Source organism: Dermacentor variabilis, chromosome 2 (genome assembly GCF_050947875.1).
Source record: "Dermacentor variabilis isolate Ectoservices chromosome 2, ASM5094787v1, whole genome shotgun sequence".
In the NCBI taxonomy this organism is placed as follows: domain Eukaryota; kingdom Metazoa; phylum Arthropoda; class Arachnida; order Ixodida; family Ixodidae; genus Dermacentor; species Dermacentor variabilis.
Genome location: NC_134569.1, coordinates 63,038,488 through 63,057,912, shown reverse-complemented (window position 1 = coordinate 63,057,912; position 19,425 = coordinate 63,038,488). Strand labels below are relative to the sequence as shown.

The following is a 19,425-nucleotide window of genomic DNA, read 5'->3' as shown; positions in this document are numbered from 1 at the left end:
AGCTAGTACACTTCCTTTGCAACCCTCTGAAAGCTTATTGCCGAGGGTGTGTCATTTGTTTGGATCAAAACATGAAAAAGAGAAGGTAAGCGAAATCACTTTCTCTGTGCACCACACGGCTATAGGTAAAGCCCCTTTATTTATTTATTTATTTATTTATTTATTTATTTATTTATTTATTTATTTATTTGTTTGTTTGTTTGTTTTATAGGTGGTGCGCTTGTTCTGTGCCGCAATAAAATCCTTTTGCACTTCACGTAACTCACATCTAGGCTTCTTTTTTTTTTCTGCGAGTCAAAGCAACGAAGGCGTTTGAGCAGAAACAAAAAAAAAAATGAAGGAAGATCACAAAGTGATGACTTACTCGTCCACGGATCGGCAATGTTGGCGTACGGGCTCCAGTACATCCACATTTGGACGCAGATGAACGGCGACGAGCAGGCAATGTACAGCACGATGACCACGACGGTGATCTTGACAGTCTTGATCTTTGCGCGGGACAGTCCGCGCACCGAGTGGCTGCGCGGAGCCATGAAGGGCGCCACGGCACTGTCCCTGTTTGCCGCCGCCGCGGCACCTTTGAGGCGGAAGGCGCGGCGAACCGCCCGCGTGGACCCGTCCAAGACTACGGTGGTGGTCGCGGCGCCGTCCGCGGCCTTCGAGCTCTCCCTCTTCTGGCGCAGGTTGCGCCAGATGGAGTGGCAGATGCACACGTACGTGAAGCACAGCACCAGCAGGGGCACGAAGAAGACCGACACGCCGTACCACGTGACGTAGGCTCGCAGACCCCACGGCTCGATGAAGGTGCCCCAGCAGTCGTACACTCCGGCCGACACCTCCTGGTAGCTGAAGATGAACACCTGCGGCACGCAGCACAGAAGCGACACTGCCCAGGCGGCCGACACGAGTATCTTGGACTTCGTCGGGGTCCAGGAGCAGCTGGACAGGGGAAAGCAGATGGCCTGGTACCTGTCCATGGCGGTCACCACGAGCACGTAGGAGGACAGATACGGTCCCAGCAGCTGGACGAACTTGACGAACTTGCAGGCGACGTCCCCGCCGCGGAAGCGGTAGGTGGCGTCCCAGCCCAGCTGGGGAAGCACCGTGAAGAAGGCGGTGGTGAGGTCCGAGATGCACAGGTGAAGCAGGAAGTAGTACATTCGCGTCAGCTTGCAGCGGCGTGCCGCCAGAGCGGCGAGAACGCAGCCGTTGCCGGCGACGGTGAAGGCGAAGATGAGCGCCAGAACGGCGATTTCGATGTGCGCGAGCGACTCGTCGCGCGAACTTGCCCAGATCGCGGTCGAGTTGGCTGAGACATCGTCGACTAAGGGCCGAGAAGCCGGCGTCGAGGGGACGCCTTCGGAATGAGCGCCGCTCTCGTCATCCACCACGCGCTGTTCCATGAATTGCGGCCGCGGTTCCTCCCTTAGGGAGCGGCTGCGCCGCAATTAGGTTAGCGTACGCTAACGGATAGCTAGTGCGATTTCAGTTCCGACCTTAGAGAGGAGTGCATGAATGACACAGCGAGTATGGTTCGTGTGAAGCACACGGCGCACTCTCATTGTGTAGAATCATGTAGTCCTTGAAGAACCATAGCTAGATGCAGTTCAGTGTTGGCATTGGCGACTATGGAGACAGCGGAGTTGCGGGTGTATCGGGTTGTATAGAAAAACCATCACTCCTGCAGTGATTATGCGCACAAATATTGAACTTAAATACGTGAAGCCGAGCTAACTTCTTTCTGCACCATACAATAAACTATTCTCTGGTACCGGCAGTCTTTCTACAAATTCTTAAAACAATTTTTTGCCACTCCCACATGGAAAATCCAAGAACGCCTGATATATATGGTCTCCGAAGACAACAATATCTAAACTCTATAGCAAACCCACCGAAAGAAGAGCTCCGCAAGTTTAGTTAGCAGAAATTTCAAACACACGTCAAATCAAACAGCTTAAAATTTCATTAGAGAATGAAGAATAAAACAGACAAACGGAGCAAACTGTCCAAAAAACATGAACTAACCTTCCGCAGAGCAAGAATGGCGTAACAGGTGGAGGCTGACGAACCGCATCTCTACACCCGTAAGCTCTATAAGCTCACGGCCGGACAACTTTTTCTTTCGTCGCAGAACAAATTTAAGAGGCTCGCACACAGTCGCGGTCACGAACTAACTCGCCCACGAATACCTAGCACAACACACGCGCGCGCGCAACAAACTATTCCGGACGAGTACTAACTACTGTGTCTCTGCCGTAAGTCATCACCGTCTTCCTTCTCGCCTCGGAAGAACACTGCCAGCGAGAAATTCCGACTGCACTACCGCGGTACAGCGCTCACTGTCGGGCGGCGGCTTCAGCTGTCACAGGCAGATCAACCAAGCCGCTCGGTCTCCACGGGACGCGTTCGCCGACGTCGACTGCCAAGCGCCGGAGCGTCGACCGAATCGCCTCGCGCGCTGGGGCGAAAGTTTATCCGGCGGCGCTGCCCGCACGGGACGCGCGCTCGTCGAGGGCGCCGTCACGCGGCGCCACGTCGTGGTCGCGAACGTCACTACGCCGAGCCGGTGGGAGCGACTGCTCGAGGTGCCGGCCGCGGTGACAGGCTTCGCGCTCGCCAAATGAGCGAGGAAGGAATGAAGAATGAAAGCGGAGAATCCGGGAGGGGGGGGCTGTTTACGCTGAAGGAGGAGAACGTGGAAATAGATGAATGAAGAGAGGCGAATGAAAGCCGTCGTGAATGCGAGTTCACGGCGCGGACAGCCCTACGTAGTCAAAAGCGCTCGCTGAGGCCGTTCATTCTCTATAATAATAATAATAATAATAATAATAATAATAATAATAATAATAATAATAATAATAATAATAATAATAATAATAAATAAATAAATAAATAAAAGGCTTTGGCTTTGGATGATGGTTGGGGGCAGTATTCTCTTATTTATTTTTATTATTTTTATTTCGAATATTCTTAGCCCTTTTCGGGCTGATACAGGGTGGGGGGAGATTGACACATTTTGTCAGCACATCCAGCAATGAAACAAAATAAGTACATCACGAGAGGTACATTTCCAGCTTCCGTTTGTACAGTCATTGTGTCATCAAAAATTTGTACATCAAGGGCATTCCAATCTTCAATTGTCTTAACAAGGGGAGAATATTTAAAAAGATCAATTCTGCCAGTGTAAGGCATAAAAACATAAGGGTGATTCACACGGGGAGAGACTCTGCCAGGATGCAACAAATAGCGCATCTGATCTAAATTAAATTGATTAGTAGAAAGCTGGTGCAAAAACCTCAGTCGTGCGATTTTCCTGCGTGTTACCAGTGTCGATAAATTTGCCCTACCGAGCAAGGTGGTTACTGACTGTGTTTTGCGATATGCTGAAAATATAAACCGTACTGCAAGTGTCTGAATGCGTTCAAGATGGTTGATCTGTCATTTATTTATTTATTTATTTACAGTACCCTCAGGGCCCTAAAGGGCGTTACAGAGGGGGGTGGGTACAATAATAATAAAAAATACATGCTCAAACAATTATTAGTATTAAGGTGATAAATTCAAAAGATAATCAGTTATTGCAGTCTTGAAAGATGATGCCTCCTCGATGCAGGCGATGGAGGGGGGAAGGCGGTTCCACTCGGCACTGGTTTTCGGCAGAAATGAGTCAGAGAAAACATTTGAGCGACAGAAAGGAATGAACACTTTAAACCGATGATCAAGACGCGAGGACATGTACGAATTGCTGGTGAGGATCCCATATAACACTAGCATATTCCAAAGAAGGGCGTACAATGGCTGTATACGCCTTAAGTTTAATGCAGGCGTTGCATGCGTCAATTTTCTTTTCAAAAACCCAAGTTCTCGCTGAGCAGGTCCAGATATGTTATTTACATGATCCTTCCAACTGAGGTTATTTGAGATGGTGACACCAAGATACTTTAGTTTTGTTGAGCGGGCTATTTGTTTGTTGCCTACAAAGTAATTAAAACACAGTGGCTTTTTCTTGTTCGAGACAGTCATACACGCGGTCTCATCAAAATTAATTTCCATGTGCCATTTGGAGCACCAATTGTGAATTACTTCCAAGGATTTATTAAGTAATTTTTGATCATCTATTGATTTCGCTGGGCAGTACAGTATACAATCGTCCGCAAATAAACAAACTTGACCACTAGTATCTACATGCTCGGCTATATCATTAATATAAGTCAAGAATAATATTGGCCCCAACACAGGCCCTTGCGGTACACCAGAAGAAACGGGTAAGCATTGGGAGTGTTGACCATTAATTTCAACAAATTGCAGCCTCTTTGACAAATACGCTTGAATCCAATTAATAATTTGTTGGTTGACCCCAAAGTCATAAAGCTTGCTGATGAGCTTCCTGTTACAGACATTATCAAATGCCTTTGACTTACCAATTGAAATTACGTCAACTTGCGCTTTTGAGTTGACTGCCTCAGCAAAGCTCTGGACAGTTTTAAACAGTTGGGTCACAGTTGATAGACTTCTTCGAAAGCCATGCTGCTTACTGTAGAAAACATTATTATTTTCTATGTACTGAACTAACTCCTTAGCAAATAGGGGTTCCTTGCATATTGGACCTTGCATATTGTTCCTTGCAGGACCTTGCATATTGTGTGTGTAATAGAAATCGGGCGATAATTCCCAATGGCAAGCTTGCTTCCAGATTTGAAAATTGCTTTTACCCTTTGCCATCCACCAGTCAGTAGGTATAATACCACTATGAAGCGATAACGAAAAAACTTTTCGAGAAAGCATGCCACCCACTCAGAATAACGTTTAAGAAAAGCGTTTGAAATCTTATCCTGGCCCGGTGACTTTTTGTCGTCTAGTTTTAGCAAGGCAGCAATTATGTCTTCTTTCGTGATAACAATATCATTGTCTGAAAGATTCATGTCTGAGTGTTTTACGACAGTACTGTCATCATTCGGAATGAATACAGAGCAGAAGTACTTGTTAAACGCTTCAGCAAGTGGGGGGAGTGTTCAGAACACGACCTACCTTCTACAAGAACAGCTTCGATTGTATCTCTACTCCTTGACATGTACCTCCAAAACTTTTGCGGTGATTCTTGCATATGTTTAGTCAACGTATTCGAAAAGAAGAAGCTTTTCGATTTTTTTAACTCGCTACGCACTTGTGCACTGAGGTTACTGATAGCTGTCGCATCTCTTTGAATTCTCTGACTTGCACGGCGCAGTCGTCTTCTTAGAATAATAATATCCCGTGTTATCCATGGGTTTGGCCTATCAGTACATTTTGTTTCTTGGGGAACATATTTGAGCAAGCAATCATTTACGACTCCCACGAAATGACGCCAGAGCCCATTTACGTCTTCATGATGTGGCATTTCATCGACACCGGTTTCCATGCGGTCGAGAATTGATGTGTCGTCGGCTCGTAAAAATCAAATACTTTACTAGCTGACTTCTTACTTAAGAGTTTATTGCTGACTTTAAGAGACGCAATTACTGCTTTGTGGTCGGATGTTCCTTCTTCCACATCAATTTCATAAAGAAACGTTCCCTCGGATAGAAACAATAAATCCAAAATTGTCGAACTTGCCGCACGTACTCCTGTTGGAGACGAGACCACCTATATAAGACCGAGTTTAGCCATTGTTTGTAACATACTATCTGCATGAAGCCTATTAGTGGAACTTGGGATTCTTGCCTCCCAATCTACACCAGGCAAATTGAAGTCACCAGTGATTATTATTCTCACTTTCTTACTTAAAATGGTTAGGTAATTATCAAGGCTTTCAAAGAATTCCACCGACCTGCCAGGAGGCCTATATATGACGCCCATCAACAATACGGTATTAAAAGAAATAATCGACATCAAGCATTTTCGTGCGCTTCAAACGACGGTAATGGCTCATATTTTAGTGGTTTCTTTAACACTAGCGCAACGCCTCCGCCTCTAGTTAATCTGCTATTTCGCAAGACATTATAGGAAGGAGGAGAAACTTCATCACTCGCGATATCAACTCTCAACCATGTTTCTGTAATAGCGATTACATCAGAGTCATGCGTTAAGGTCAATCCTTCAAGCAACTCCGTTTTATTCACAATGCTTTGGGCATTGAAATTCACAAGGCGTATTTCATGCTGCTTCTCTTGTCATTCACGGTTCAGCGAAGGGTTTCTTTCGCTATCGCGCATCTTTACCCGCGTGCCAGACTGTTCATCCCACAAGTAGGCTTGATCATTCACAAAAAGTTTATCATGCACGAGCTTAACTTTGGCTCCTCGACTTTTATTGGCCACAGCCGTTTCCCGAAGGTGTGTTCACTTTTTGAGTGTTTCCGGCGAGTAATCATCAGATATGCTTACTTTCGAGCCTTTCAGTTTATGGCAATTCTTGAAAAGAGCTACCTTTTCATTGAAGTTATAAAGCCTCATGATGAGTGGCCGATCCCAGTCATTTTCCTCTTCCCAAGCCTGTGAATTCGCTCTACTGACGACACGTCAGCCTCAAGTCGGTTGAGAAAAATGTCTTTTTAATACTTTGCGTTCAATATCGTCGCGTGTTTCTTTCGCACTTTCCTTGACACCGTAAACTACGACGTTATTCTGCCTCGGTCTGTCTTCTAAGTCAGCTATCCTTTCTTGTTGGTTTCTGATCATCCGCTCAAGACCTCTAACTGTACTTTCAAGTTCTAGTACCTTATTGCTCACATCTTTGAGGCTATCGACTTTATTTTCAAGGCTTATAAGCCAAGCCTCTGCCTTTGTTTGGTTGGCTAATACTTCTTTAAGCATTTCCTCAACAATACGACCCGGGTTAGTTTACACATCCCCGGAAAGCGAAATTTCAAAGTACAACCATAACACACTCAATATTTCACGACACTTCACTGGGAGTGGCAGCACAATAATGCAAAAATCGTTTGAACGAAAACATGATACGTGAGGATAGTAACGAACCCGTAAAATAACCCAGGCATATTTAGGCAACATAGTCGTTCCAGCGCTGCCGCTCCCACTGAGGGTTGTTGGTTGCAGGACAGGCTTTATAGCGTTCCAGGCCGTCGGTGACGTCCCTCCGGTTGGATGATCCTACGGGGTGGCGCTCTTCTCTTGAAGGTCAGCCGGCGTTTCCAGCAAAAAGGCAGTTGTTCCGTTGCTTGCAGTGACGTAACTCATAATCAGCGGCAATATCTGTAGAATAACCCAGGCATATTTAGGCGACATGGTCGCTCCAGCGCTGCCGCTCCCACTCTTCAATTACACAGTCTGCAATTACACTGTATGATCGTCTATTGGCCGTGATGCGCTGAACATCCACTGTCTCTTTAAATCATATCGAAGGCAATGGCACAATAAGTGGTCGATGTTCTGGTCGCAGCTGCCGACATCACATGTAGCAATGTCAGTGTTGCGGCTCGAGGTGGCGTTCGGGCAAGAAATCCACAAAACCCATTGACGAATGCTTCCCTTAGTATGAATCAAGGAAAAAAGGGTTTAATTTACGTTAGTTACACTGGCTCCAGATACGGAAGCCCACTCCATGCAGGAGCATATTAAGCGTTTGAGTTCACATGAGGACACGTCAACCTCACTGCACTAAAGTTCTCCTCTTTTAATACCGTCGTCTTCCCTAAGAGGACTCTCCTAGGTAATCTGGTCGCTGTATCGCGGCTAATTCCGCGATACAGCGACCAGATTCGGATATGGAGTGCGACGGAACCGCCGCACTCCATATCCGATAGTATGGAATAGGTGACCGTATAGCAACCTGGGAATCCAAGGTCGCCGCCGTTCTTCGGTAGCATTCGACGTTCGCCCTTTTCATCATTAGTTCTGGCTGTCAGGTAGAGGCGACTTTTGTGGACCCGTCAACAGTCGGTGTCAACGCTGCGTTGACTTCTAGATAGACGCTGACGGAGAGAGAGAGAGAGAGAACATTTTTATCATGAGTTTGGGCGACTTCATCGCAATGGAGCCCTTAGTTCAGGGCCCCATTGGCTTGCGCCACTCCGCGTGCCCGCCGGATCAGCCGTCGCTGCTCTTGCGGGTCTGAGCTGGTCAGCGCAGTCTCCCAGGAGGACGGGGAAGGTGAAGGAATAGGGGAGTAGCCTGGAGGGTGTGAGCACTATCATGTGCAATGATATACTGTGGGCTTTGCTCCACAATAGGAACAGTATGAGGGATATTGTGTTGGGTGGAAGAGGTGAAGATAAAAGAGGCAGGGAAATGAATTAGTTTGAAGCTGTCGCCACGCGATGGCATCTTCTCGATTAGGGGAATTATGTGGTGGAGGGAAGTGTCTGCTGGTATCTCTGTAATATTGTAGAGTTTCAGTGTAGTTCAGTGGTTCTGACGGACGTGTGGGGCTTCCTCGTGGTAATTGTCTAATTAAGGCCCTTGGTCGTGTTGAGACGTAACATAAGCCGTTCCAATTATAACCAAGCACACAGCAAAAATTGCTTAAATAATAGGGTTTATCCTTCTAAGAGTCAGGGGAGGGGGGGGGGGGTGGCAAAGTATAGGTTATGAGGTACGTGGTTGTGTAGGTGCCTGGAATAATTTTGGCCATCCCTGAGTTCTTTAACATGCACACAAAGCACTGCATTCGGACACCATCGGAACGAGGTCACCACAATCGGGAATCAATGCCAGCTACCTCATGCTTAGCAGACGGACGCCACAACCACTGAGCCGTCATGGTGGGTCTGCGGTGCCAAAGGTGCACTATATGGTTGACTAATTCATAGTGTTACCAGCATGGAAATCCAACTCGTACCTCTGACAAGCGTAGTCACTACGACAGTCCGAATTATCCTTAATGGCATTCACGCGCTCGCCGTTCGAGCTAATTTCAACTTCGTCGAGACGAACGCATTCCGTCAATTTTTATTTCATTCTTGCGGAACGTACTGTTAAAACTGTCGCTCTTTAAATAGTGCGTGTTGTTATGCGCGGTGCGCTCGCTGTTTTCTTTCTTCTTTTTTAACTGCGTGAAATTACGTCCTGAGTGCTATTCTCATTTTGTGTTATCATTACTACTTCTTTGATGAGCCGCCCTATGTTTGGCATGTGCTGTTCTGCTAAGCGGAGAGAAGGGTCTCGCTTTGTTCATTGTGCCCACTTCTCCTATTTGCACGCAAATTTAATTAAGCAACTCGAACGGCGGGCTTAATTATTCACCAGCAAGGCCAAAATGTTCGCGCGTGGGAGAACGTGTGCTCGCTGGAACTGTCCAAACGAGGGCACCGACATGAGATTCAAGCGGCAGACATGAAATCACCGGACCAAGGGTGCCCGGTTTGTTCAAATTTTGAGGTTCTGGTTGTTACGAACGTGCTTGCGAAAGAAAATCCTGCAGCTACGGTCTTAGCACTCCGGTAAATGTATTGCGCAAATAAAAATGTGCGATAATTGTAGTAACGTATTTTATCGTGTCCGTATGAGTATAGCATGGCCACCTTTGCATAAGTTTCTATGTAATGTTGAAACAAGCCTCACACCTTCGGCCTATTGCCTGCTTCCAAAAAAATTATCTCCCACGAGAAAAAAAAATATCTTTAGAAATTATGAACAGGATCATATTCTTCGCGAATGAGAGTGGTAATGCGAAATGCGTAATCGTCACGAGGATTTCACCACTGGAAAGTGGAGCATGCCGGAGGTATTCCTCTGCCATAAGATATGTTTTGTTGAAACACAGTGTCTTCGCCTGTGAGTCTATATTTTTTATTCCTTTAAGGTATGAGCACTATGATAGTACACTGTCACATTCGCTGAAGCACCAAGCGCGGCAGAAATACTTATATGGGGAATTTTAGCGCTAGTGAGTGCGCAAACAGCTAATATTATTAGCCAGTCAGCTTTAGAATGATTTATAAGGCACTGAGCTGCTCCAGTATGGATAACTGATTTGTAAGAGAGAGCGATCGAGAGAGTGAAAAGTAAGCCAGGGAGGTTAACCAGAGGCGCGTTTGCGGTTTGCTACCCTGCACTGGGGTTGGGGATATAAGGGTTGTAAAGACGACAAAGAGCGAAGGGAGAAAAAGAAAAGAAGGGCAAAAACTGAAATTTAGGTAGAGAGAAAAAGAAAGGTACCTTGGAGGCATGTAAGAGAAAATATGGGCCGATCTCGAACGCACTGCACTCCAACAGAACATTTCAAAGCGCTAGCTACCATAAGGGGGGAACGTGAGGAAGTGAAAAGTGACGCACGCGCCAGACGTTTCAAAGGTCAACTTCGGCACGAGACAAGCATGCGCGCGATTGCGGCTTAATGGTAAGAACGTTGTGCTACACTGCTTCCCACATTGCGCTGCCCCCATTGATGTCGCGTTTCTTTATGGCACCATAGGCGGACTTAACCCGGTTTAAAGGCTTATCTAACCGAGTGCTCGAGGTGTATTGAATGTATACGTGCGTGCGCGTCGCAGTGTGCGCCATCTAGAAATCGTGTAGAGACCCGATACAAGGGGAGACAGAATTCTGCCGACCGTAATGTGCCTGGTGAACGGCAAAATATGCTTCGCATTAAACCAAACTAGGCGTCACTTCGTTTTGTAGACCGAACGAGTTGTAATGGCGACACCATGGAGAGGCCTTGATTTCGTTCGAAGGAATGCGCTTACACGAGGAGTTCACGACGTGTTTACGTCATTTGCAATGTGTTGCCTCTTTGTTACGATGTAAAGAGTAGAGTCTGCTAATTCTATTCACTTGCCTCTGACAAGTGTCTCCGGTCTATTATTAATCACGCGAGGAATCGCCGGTAAATTAACTTGCCTTTTCGGGATCACGCATGGCGTTCCAGTGGCTGAAAAGGCAGGCTCAATTCCTCGGCGAAGCGCACGCATAGAGACTCACCTATATATGTTACTCGCCGTAGATGCATCAAGCAGCGTAACGTTCTCTCCCACTATTCCGTCACTTCAGCGAAGCTGCACTCAAGCACTGTGCCTGTAAAAACGCAGCTGGCGTCTTTTTATTACAAGAGGCGGGCATGGTTGCTCTCATACAACGCAAAACAGAAAAGAAAAAATTATTCAGGGAACCAGTCACTTAGAAACACATAACTCCGAACATGAGGTAACGAACTCTGATCGAAAAGAGGCCTCGAAATGCCCTGCTTTTCCTGTTGGCCAATGTACTCGCACTCAATAATAACGACTGTCTTGCACAGCCGAAAATGTCGCAACCGGAATGGTTCTAGCCCACTCCGGCCATCAGAAGCGAGTACGGCCGCTGTAAAGTGCTTGCAAAAATACTCTTCACAGATGCTTATCCTGCAGGATTCGACCAAATCTATTGTCTCTTTGTAATAGTCGTAACAACCGCGTGGGAGGTTTTGTGCTACGTCCAAGTTGCTTGTCGAAAATTCGTCACCCTGTGTGAACGTTGCGTCTCTAGCTGTTCTGCACAGATGGTATAGTTTTATAACTGTCTTCAATTTTTTTAAATAGCACTGTCAGGTGCAAAGGCGCAGAACATGGATCCTTACTAAATACAGCTCCAGAAGCGCACCTTGGCAAGCACTGCAGTGACCGTACGCAGATAGATTCATGCGTACAAAGGTCAAGCAGTTTACTAAGTACGTCAACAAGCGTTAGATTAATTGTCACTGTTGCTTAAGCCGCAGTAATCATTAGATGAATCGTTAAGTACATTCGGAGATTTGTCGTTAGCGGCTTATTTTTTGGAACGTGACTGAATCAGCGTTGGTATTCCATATTCTACAGCTGGCAGACCCGCAGGGATGAAGAAAAAAAGTTAAAATTTAATTTTGTGGCTTTCCTTGTCAAAAGCATTATATAATTATACACCCTGTAGGGATGACATCACCTACACTTAACTATTGACATTCACTAGCCAGTGAAAACCGTTTGTGGCTTTGACGCCCATCTTGCGTTGTCAACGACGCAGTAAGTGTATTTATGCTATGTTGAGATTTATTGGCGCATAATTAGGGAGTTACGCTCGCTGCGCTAACATAACAAGCACACACTAACACTCACCTAGCACTTAAAGTAGCTCGGTAGTATTAATAAGTGCCAAGAGAAAAAGTAAGCGAACAAGCAACAGTCAGTGCTGTTTTTATTTTTTAACTTCAACGCGTAATACCTTACTTCATAAACTCGCTAAGAATCTTTGAAACTGTCGGGAAAGGGTTTCTCTGAGTAGGCACCAAAATCGCACAATATATGACACTATAACTTTCAACGCCGACATTTTTTTATAATTCAACCCTCACCGCTTTAAATGTAGTCACTTTTGTAGATTACTATACATATCTTTATCTTATTTTCATTAAAAAAGAGAGAGAGAGAATTCACCGAAACACGTGTCGGCGACGAAACAATCACACAGGAAAAAAAGAAGAAGGAAAACAGTGTAAGATGTGTGTGCAGGGAGTGCATCCTACTAACGCGCAAGCAAAACATCTTCCAACCCTCAGCGAATGATTAGTGTTTGCGTACGAAGTATCCATTAAGCCCGTCTTGACTCAGGGCTCAAGTGTTCCGCTAAGGTGGCGAGCCACGAAATGCCGGCACATATATATTAAATGCGTTATACGAGTAAGTGCCTCTTCCATGTACCTAATGTGTAATGCTAGGATTATGTTTTATGCATAAATGAATATCGCGAAAGCAATCGCGGAATGGGGTAAGAGATCGCACGACGCTTAATGGCGCTTGCAATTTCTCGGACATCATTCTGTAATTTCCTTAGTTTCTCTTTTTCTTTCTTACCTCTTTTTTTTTGTCGCCCTAAGAACGCTATTATACGAAGATTTATGCGACGAGATCGCGTCAGCGCATCCCTTCTTGCTGATGACCCTCGAAGTACGATTGCCAAGGAGCCTGCTGTGCTCAAAGTGGGTCTGCTACTTCTCTTGGGGGCTCTAACGATATCTTGAAGCAGCTAAGTAAAGCACCCAGAACTTAGAAAAAAATAGCACGTACAGATAAGGCTTACTATCATCGTAGAACCTGGCAGTTGCGGTAGAAACTTCTTTTGCGTACCTTGTTGTGGGACGAGTGCTGTTTGCACTTTCAGCTGTCACGAACACCCGGAATGCTTTGCCGCTAGGGCAGTCAAAGCAGGCTGTCGATGTTGGAGAAAAGGACTAACACTAAAGCTCTTGCTTAAGTATCAGAGAGCAACAGCAGGATAGAGCGCAAGTATAGTAGAGAAATGAAGTTATGAAAGTGGCGAGTGATAGAGTCCTGCCTGTCCGAACGTAGAAAGAGGGCAAAGTTCTCGGCTACTACAATTGCCAGCCGGTTGCAAGCAGGGAGAACTCCGCCTGTAGCACCACTGGAACGAAAAGTCAGAACGGCTATGCGATGACATGTGCCACTCCGCGTGGTGCCCATCTTCCCATTAAGGGTGGCCCTTCACAATGAGAAAGCAGTTCCACTGGGCGGCCAATTTCCTAATGAATAGTTCGGAGCATGACCTTCAAATGACATAACAAAGTAAGATTGCCTGGGAATACGACTGTCCTAAATTCCAATACGTGTACGTGTATACAGCCAATGCAAAATTAAAAACGTAGGTAACACTTTACACTTCATTGAGCACTTTCTTTACCGTAACTTCCCGTACGCAGTATGCCCGTCACGGAGCATAAAGCACATGTGAAAGCCACATTTGCGTATAGCTCGCACGACGTATTAAAAAATCTTAGTGAAAATTAAAATGTGAGGACACTGTATACTAGCGGTGGGTTCTCTCAGTGTCTAAAGCTGCAGGAGTGCGGCTAAATACTTGGTGTAAGCCAGTCTAAACCTCGTTACACGATTTGTGCGAAATGCGATTTGTGCGAAAGAGGATTTCCCTTTGACCACCTAACGGGAGCCTTGACGCGAAGTTATGAGGATTGGGCTGCACTGCAGTAAGCAATTTTAGGAAAAAAGAAATAAAGAGTTCCGAGGAGGCCATTCGAGTACACTCTTTGCACAACTACTTCTATTTCTATTTTCATGAGTTACAAGGTTTTCTTTGGACATAAAAAAACTGACCTAAGAAAAACAAAGAAGCAATGATTACCTTGAGCAACCTAAACTTACAATGTCCAGCATAGAAGCTGGTATATGTGAGTTGCGTGATCTTAAAAAGAAAAAAAGGAAGCAGGAAGGCGCAAGCCCGCGCTTACCACAAGTCGGCCTCAAACAAATGCCAGCATAGGCGACGTAGAGCTCAAAATTTACTCCCGTCAGAGGCACCGCGTAGATGACGCGCCCTATAAGCAGTGCTGCCTACATGCAGCTGAGGGCGTTGCTACTCGGGATTTTGTAAGAGGCAGTTAAACAGAACGTCTTTTCGTCGTTGTCTTCTGCCGATCGACTCCCCTACTCAAAATTTCGAGTCTATATTTCATGCGAATGCTTCTGAGCGCTCTTTCGATCCACCTAGTTACAACTAAGCGCCGATGTCACGGCATACTCTATTCTCAGTGCACGCAGCACGCCGCCTTGCTCTCTGCCTCTGCTGTTAACCCTCTCCACAAAAGGCCTTCGCAAGTGCTTCTCGCCTGACTGCCGTTGACAGCCAAGGGCGCTGCCACCAACTCGATGATCTCTCTCTTCTTGCTTCTTCATGTCCTCTCTCCCCTTTTCCAAGGCGCTGAGCCAAGATCCCTAAAAGGTTGCTGAAAATAGCGCCTCATGCTCTTCACAGCAACTCTCTCCCTTTCTCTCCTCCTCTTCTACAGGCTGCTAGCATACAGCGTGCCGCTCAACGTCGAAATTAAAGCCTGCTTGAGAAATTAACTATTAGCTTCGGCACTCACGTGGCCGAAGGGTACAGCATATATAGTAGACGACAAGAAAAGAACGAAATTGTGCGTCATTCTTTTAACGCTTGCCGGTGGGCTAGTAGGTTATGATTCATAGCGAACGAATAACAGCGCACATTGACGAGGAGGAGACACACTTGAGCTGACACACAACTACTTTCATTTTCGGAAGTGTACAAAATATATAGCATACACATGACATACGCACAAAAATAAAGAAACAAATACAGAAATCAAGTGTTCGTGTCGCTCGCTTAATCAGAACAGCTTATTCCTCGAAACCTACACACCAAGAAACCTTTTTCTTTTTTCATTCTGCATCAAGGACGCCATGCTTGTACATGTGCCATCCAGTTTACCTATATTTGCTTCTTCGACTATTACCCTAATCTTCTCGTCGGAGGAGCGGCTAAGCACTGTCGTGCTTTAAAAATGTGGTACGCGTCAACAATATCGACACTGTATTCCCAAATGCCTGGAAAAGATTGAGTTCACGTTATGATAGTGCTCTTTTATTCTGTCATTTATGCACCTCCCAGTTTGACCTAAATATGCGTAGGACATATACAGGGTGTCCCACATAACTTGAGCCAAGAATTTAAAAATGAAAGGCGCGTCGGAAGCGAATTGAACCGAACGCTTGCTATTCACAATAGCCAATATTAACTCAGACAATTTCGTTTTCCCCATAACTCACTAAATAATTAAGTTTAATCGCTAAACTTCTTATTTATTGGCTGAGGACCCCAAGTATGATACGCAGATTTGTAGATCACCTTCATAAACCACCGATCGAGTTGTTTCCAATACTGTACATCTCACGAATTGATGTTTTTCTGGGTTGCAAAGAAAGCCCGCTTAATATAAAGAAAGCCACGTGGCGGAGCGCTTGCGCAGTGGTATTATGCTGCTCTCAAGCATGCGTTCGGTGAACAAGGTCGACTGCATCGTGACTGGCGACGAGGAAGCGGCAGGGCGTTCTTTATCTCATCGGCAGTACTCGGCCATGCAGCAGCATGCATTTTCGCCGTCATCCGACGGGAGCCGACCTTGTTCACCGAACGCACACTTGAGAGCTGCACGATACTATTGCCCAAGTGCTCCGTCACTTGGCTTTTTCCGCACGTTTGATGACGCACGATTGTGTTCCTGTGTTTTGTTGTGCTGGAAGGTAATTTTCACCGCGCATGTGATCATATTAGGTTGTTAAGCTTGCTCAGGTCATCAGCTGTTTTGCTCATGGATAACGGTGCTGTATGGCAAAGGAAACGAAAAAATGTCGACTTTGTGATCAGAGCATGAATATTTCTTAGAGCTGCACTTATGTTGCTAAAACATAGCTGCGGAACTAATTCAGATGAAGGCTTAGTTTCCGGTCATAAGAATTTTGCAATCCCGTTTTTTTTTTTTCTCTTTGAATTGCCGCTCCCTGTAAATTTCACCGTCCATACTTTCTTTTTCAAGTAAATATCTTGCTTTGATATGCATGTAAAATATATCAAGAGTCTAGATATCCTCGATCGTTTGTTTGCGGCTGATTGCGTGAACAGGCTATGGGGTGGGAAGATTTAGAGCTTCATGTGAATAGATTGCGAGGATTGAAATGTAACGAGCTTGCGCTAAAATTTATTTCGCAGTTGTGTAGAGCGAGAACATTCATCCACGATGATCATTGCAAGGCAACGTCTACACGTGAGCCTCCACAGAGTGAGTTGAAGCGAATGGCAAATATTTATGCGCACTTACATGCGACAAGTGACACACAGTGTCAGTAGCGGGAGCTGAAGCAGATGAGATACGAGGCTCATGCGGCTACGTGGTTGGTGACGCAGCAGTGAAAGAAATAAGCCAAATCTAGCAGCTGACGTGGTGGTGACACCAAGTGTCACCACCTGTACAAGTGGCGAAACTGCCGCATCAACAAGAGAACGCTCCTGTCAGATCAGTCGGCTTTCCTGTATATTTTACATCGTGACGCGAACCGTTGCTATATCTTTGGCAATGCTTCAATGCACGGCCACCAAAACGGCCAATTGCTTTTCGTGTTTCCGGCAACGCTTAAATTATTTGTCTTTGTCTGATTGGCTATTTATGTGGGTATTGTGTAGCGCAGCACGCTCCGCAATGGCTGCCTCGCAAGGATGAGTTCCTCTTAACGGCCATACTTTGCCAATGTGCGTAGTAATGGGTCGTTTCCAGTGTTGCTGAGGAAAGAGGGGTGGTGTCTGTGCTATTTGATTTTCAAATAATGGTAAATGGTGCAGTGTGAACCACGACAGAGGGACACAGAAAAGACGAGGACGAGCGCTTTTCTTTCTTTTTTGGTCATCTGTCCTGCCTTTACAGGCGAACTAGTTACATTTACAGAGAGTGCTCAGAGCTCTAGCAGGCCCTAAACTCTTCCACACCTTGCTGGGTGTTAGAGCCCCGGATGATAAGACGGAAGTAGTACAGAGTCTCCCCGTTCTACCATTGCATAATTGCAGTTCAGAGTGCCTGTGAGTGCTTTGTACTGCGGTTATAAAGGCAATGAAAAAAAATATTACAAAAGACAACCATATGGCCCGGCACGAATGCAGTTGGATTTCCTCTCGCTGCTAGCGCTGGTTGTCTAACTGGCCTTCCGCTTCCTCTGCTCTAGTCTCTCGCATTTCGACGCACCCCTGTCGATGCTTACGTGCACTGACCCCATCTCTTAATGTTTCACCTCTATAGTCGGCAGGAGGAGCCCAGCCCGTCAGACACTACGGCGGTTGCTATTTAGGTGGAGCAACCAATCGGGTTTGTGGTCCGTTTTTCTTCCCATAGGACAAGGGAAGGAAGGGTTCAGTGACCAGCGACAAACTTGGGCTCAATCAGCCTGTGAAGAACGAGAGCCAGATCCGCCTCAGGAAGCCCATCCTTTGTCAGGAAGCACAATTGGTCACTGCTGTCAGCCATTGCTAAGCGCAGTAAATGACGCATGCTCGGCCTTACACGTGTTCTCTGCGAAGGAAACAGTGAGCAGGAAAGCTATAACATAAACCTATTCCAAACTTTTCTATTTCAATTCTGAAATCAGCTCTCCGCGATTGGTCAAAAGCTTTTTTGGGCCACCTCCACTTCGCCTGTCAGTCACGCGACGTCACGCGAACCGCGATAGCGCCCTATCTGATATGACGTGTACACTCTGATATGCATGATTAGATTGAACAAAAAAAAATAGTTATTTCTGATCAGACGGCTTTTCTCCATTCGCCCTCGTCTATTAGTCAAACATTTTCAGGCTGCTCCCACTTCATCTGCCTGTCACGCGATGTCCCAAAACCGTGAAAAATGAAAAGTGACGTGTACGCGTTAAAGATGCATTAATATGCCGAACAAAACTGAATTTTTTTCTTAATAGCCACAAACTGCCCCGTTTTGAAAGGAATAAAACATGGCTGCCGCCGATCGCTCAGGCACTGGCTACTCGCACCTGCCGGAGAGCATGGCTTTATTTGCGTACAATAAAGCTTTCTTCATGGCCGTGAAGCATTTTCGAGCACTTTCGGTACGTTTACGACCTCGCTCAGTCAACTTTTCTTTGCTGAGCATCCTTTTTAGCAGCATTCTTAACCTTCCGTTGCATGCCGCCGCGATTTTCAAACAGCCACCTCAAGCGAAGTGAGGGCAAACGGACCGATCGCAGACGCCGGCACCACACTCTTCATCCGGTTATCGATTTCCAGCGCTCTGACTCGGCCCCATCGAGTCTCTCTCCACTTGAGCGTGCTCCTCGCCTTTTATCATTCAAGTAAGACAAGCCACTCAGTGTAGGCAGTGTTATCATTCTTGAAGAAAACAAAAATGACCTTGTATAAACGAGGAGAGCGTTTGATTCGTCTGTTTTGACAACCCTTCGGGTCACCACCCGATTCGTGCGTCGTCGGTTACGCAACTTTGAGGTCAGGAGATTGGAATAAAAACATATTGGAATACGAGGGTTGCAATGTAGGCTTGTTGGTAATGCATCTTCAAGGGGAGTACAGTATCGCGATTAAAAGACGGGACAAAAGAAGACACATAGGGATGTATGTGTCCCTATGTGTCTTTTTTTGTCCCGTCTTTTAATCGCGCTAGCGTACTCCCCTTGAAGATATTGTAATAGTTTTACGTTATAGGACCCCAGCCCCCAAACAATCTTAACCAAATCCAAATCCACAAGCTTTTCTCCTGTAAAGCGTGCTCGGCCGTAATTTAGGTGTTAGTGCAGCTGAAGCCCTCTTCAGGCGCCACTATGAAGCTACATAACATCGCAGGGGCATAGCGCCTTTTCGTCAAAATATAGCATATAGCTATAGATAAAGTCAGCAAAACATAGCATGTAGCGAAATATCTTGCGCGTTGCGGTTCAATGACAACAGCGGCTTTAAGGAAAAGAAAAATTGCAAACATTTGGGAGGCAGATGCGACTGCAAGAAAACAAAATACGAAGTTCTCAAACTTATTACCATTCAGATCACAAGTGACAAAAAATTCAGGGCGCAATATCTCTGCATTCTTTGCATATTCTTGCGAATGTCACAATATTGCAAAACAGCTGGCAATTTTGACGCCTTTCTCATACTCAGCAAAGTTCTCCGGCTTCAGTTGTTTTCTTGCGTAGTTTTG

General features: G+C 45.9%; 1 protein-coding gene across 1 annotated transcript in view; it reads right to left on the bottom strand.

The window, feature by feature from the left end:
• LOC142572007 (oxytocin receptor-like) overlaps nucleotides 1-2,580 on the bottom strand; it is a 132,749-nt gene extending 130,169 nt beyond the window's left edge. Inside the window, exon 1 of the mRNA XM_075680790.1 lies at nucleotides 365-2,580. Coding sequence (XP_075536905.1) covers nucleotides 365-1,403 — 1,039 coding nt within the window. The 5' untranslated portion in view covers nucleotides 1,404-2,580. The remainder of the gene's footprint in view (nucleotides 1-364) is intronic.
• Between the last annotated feature and the right edge of the window lie 16,845 nt (nucleotides 2,581-19,425).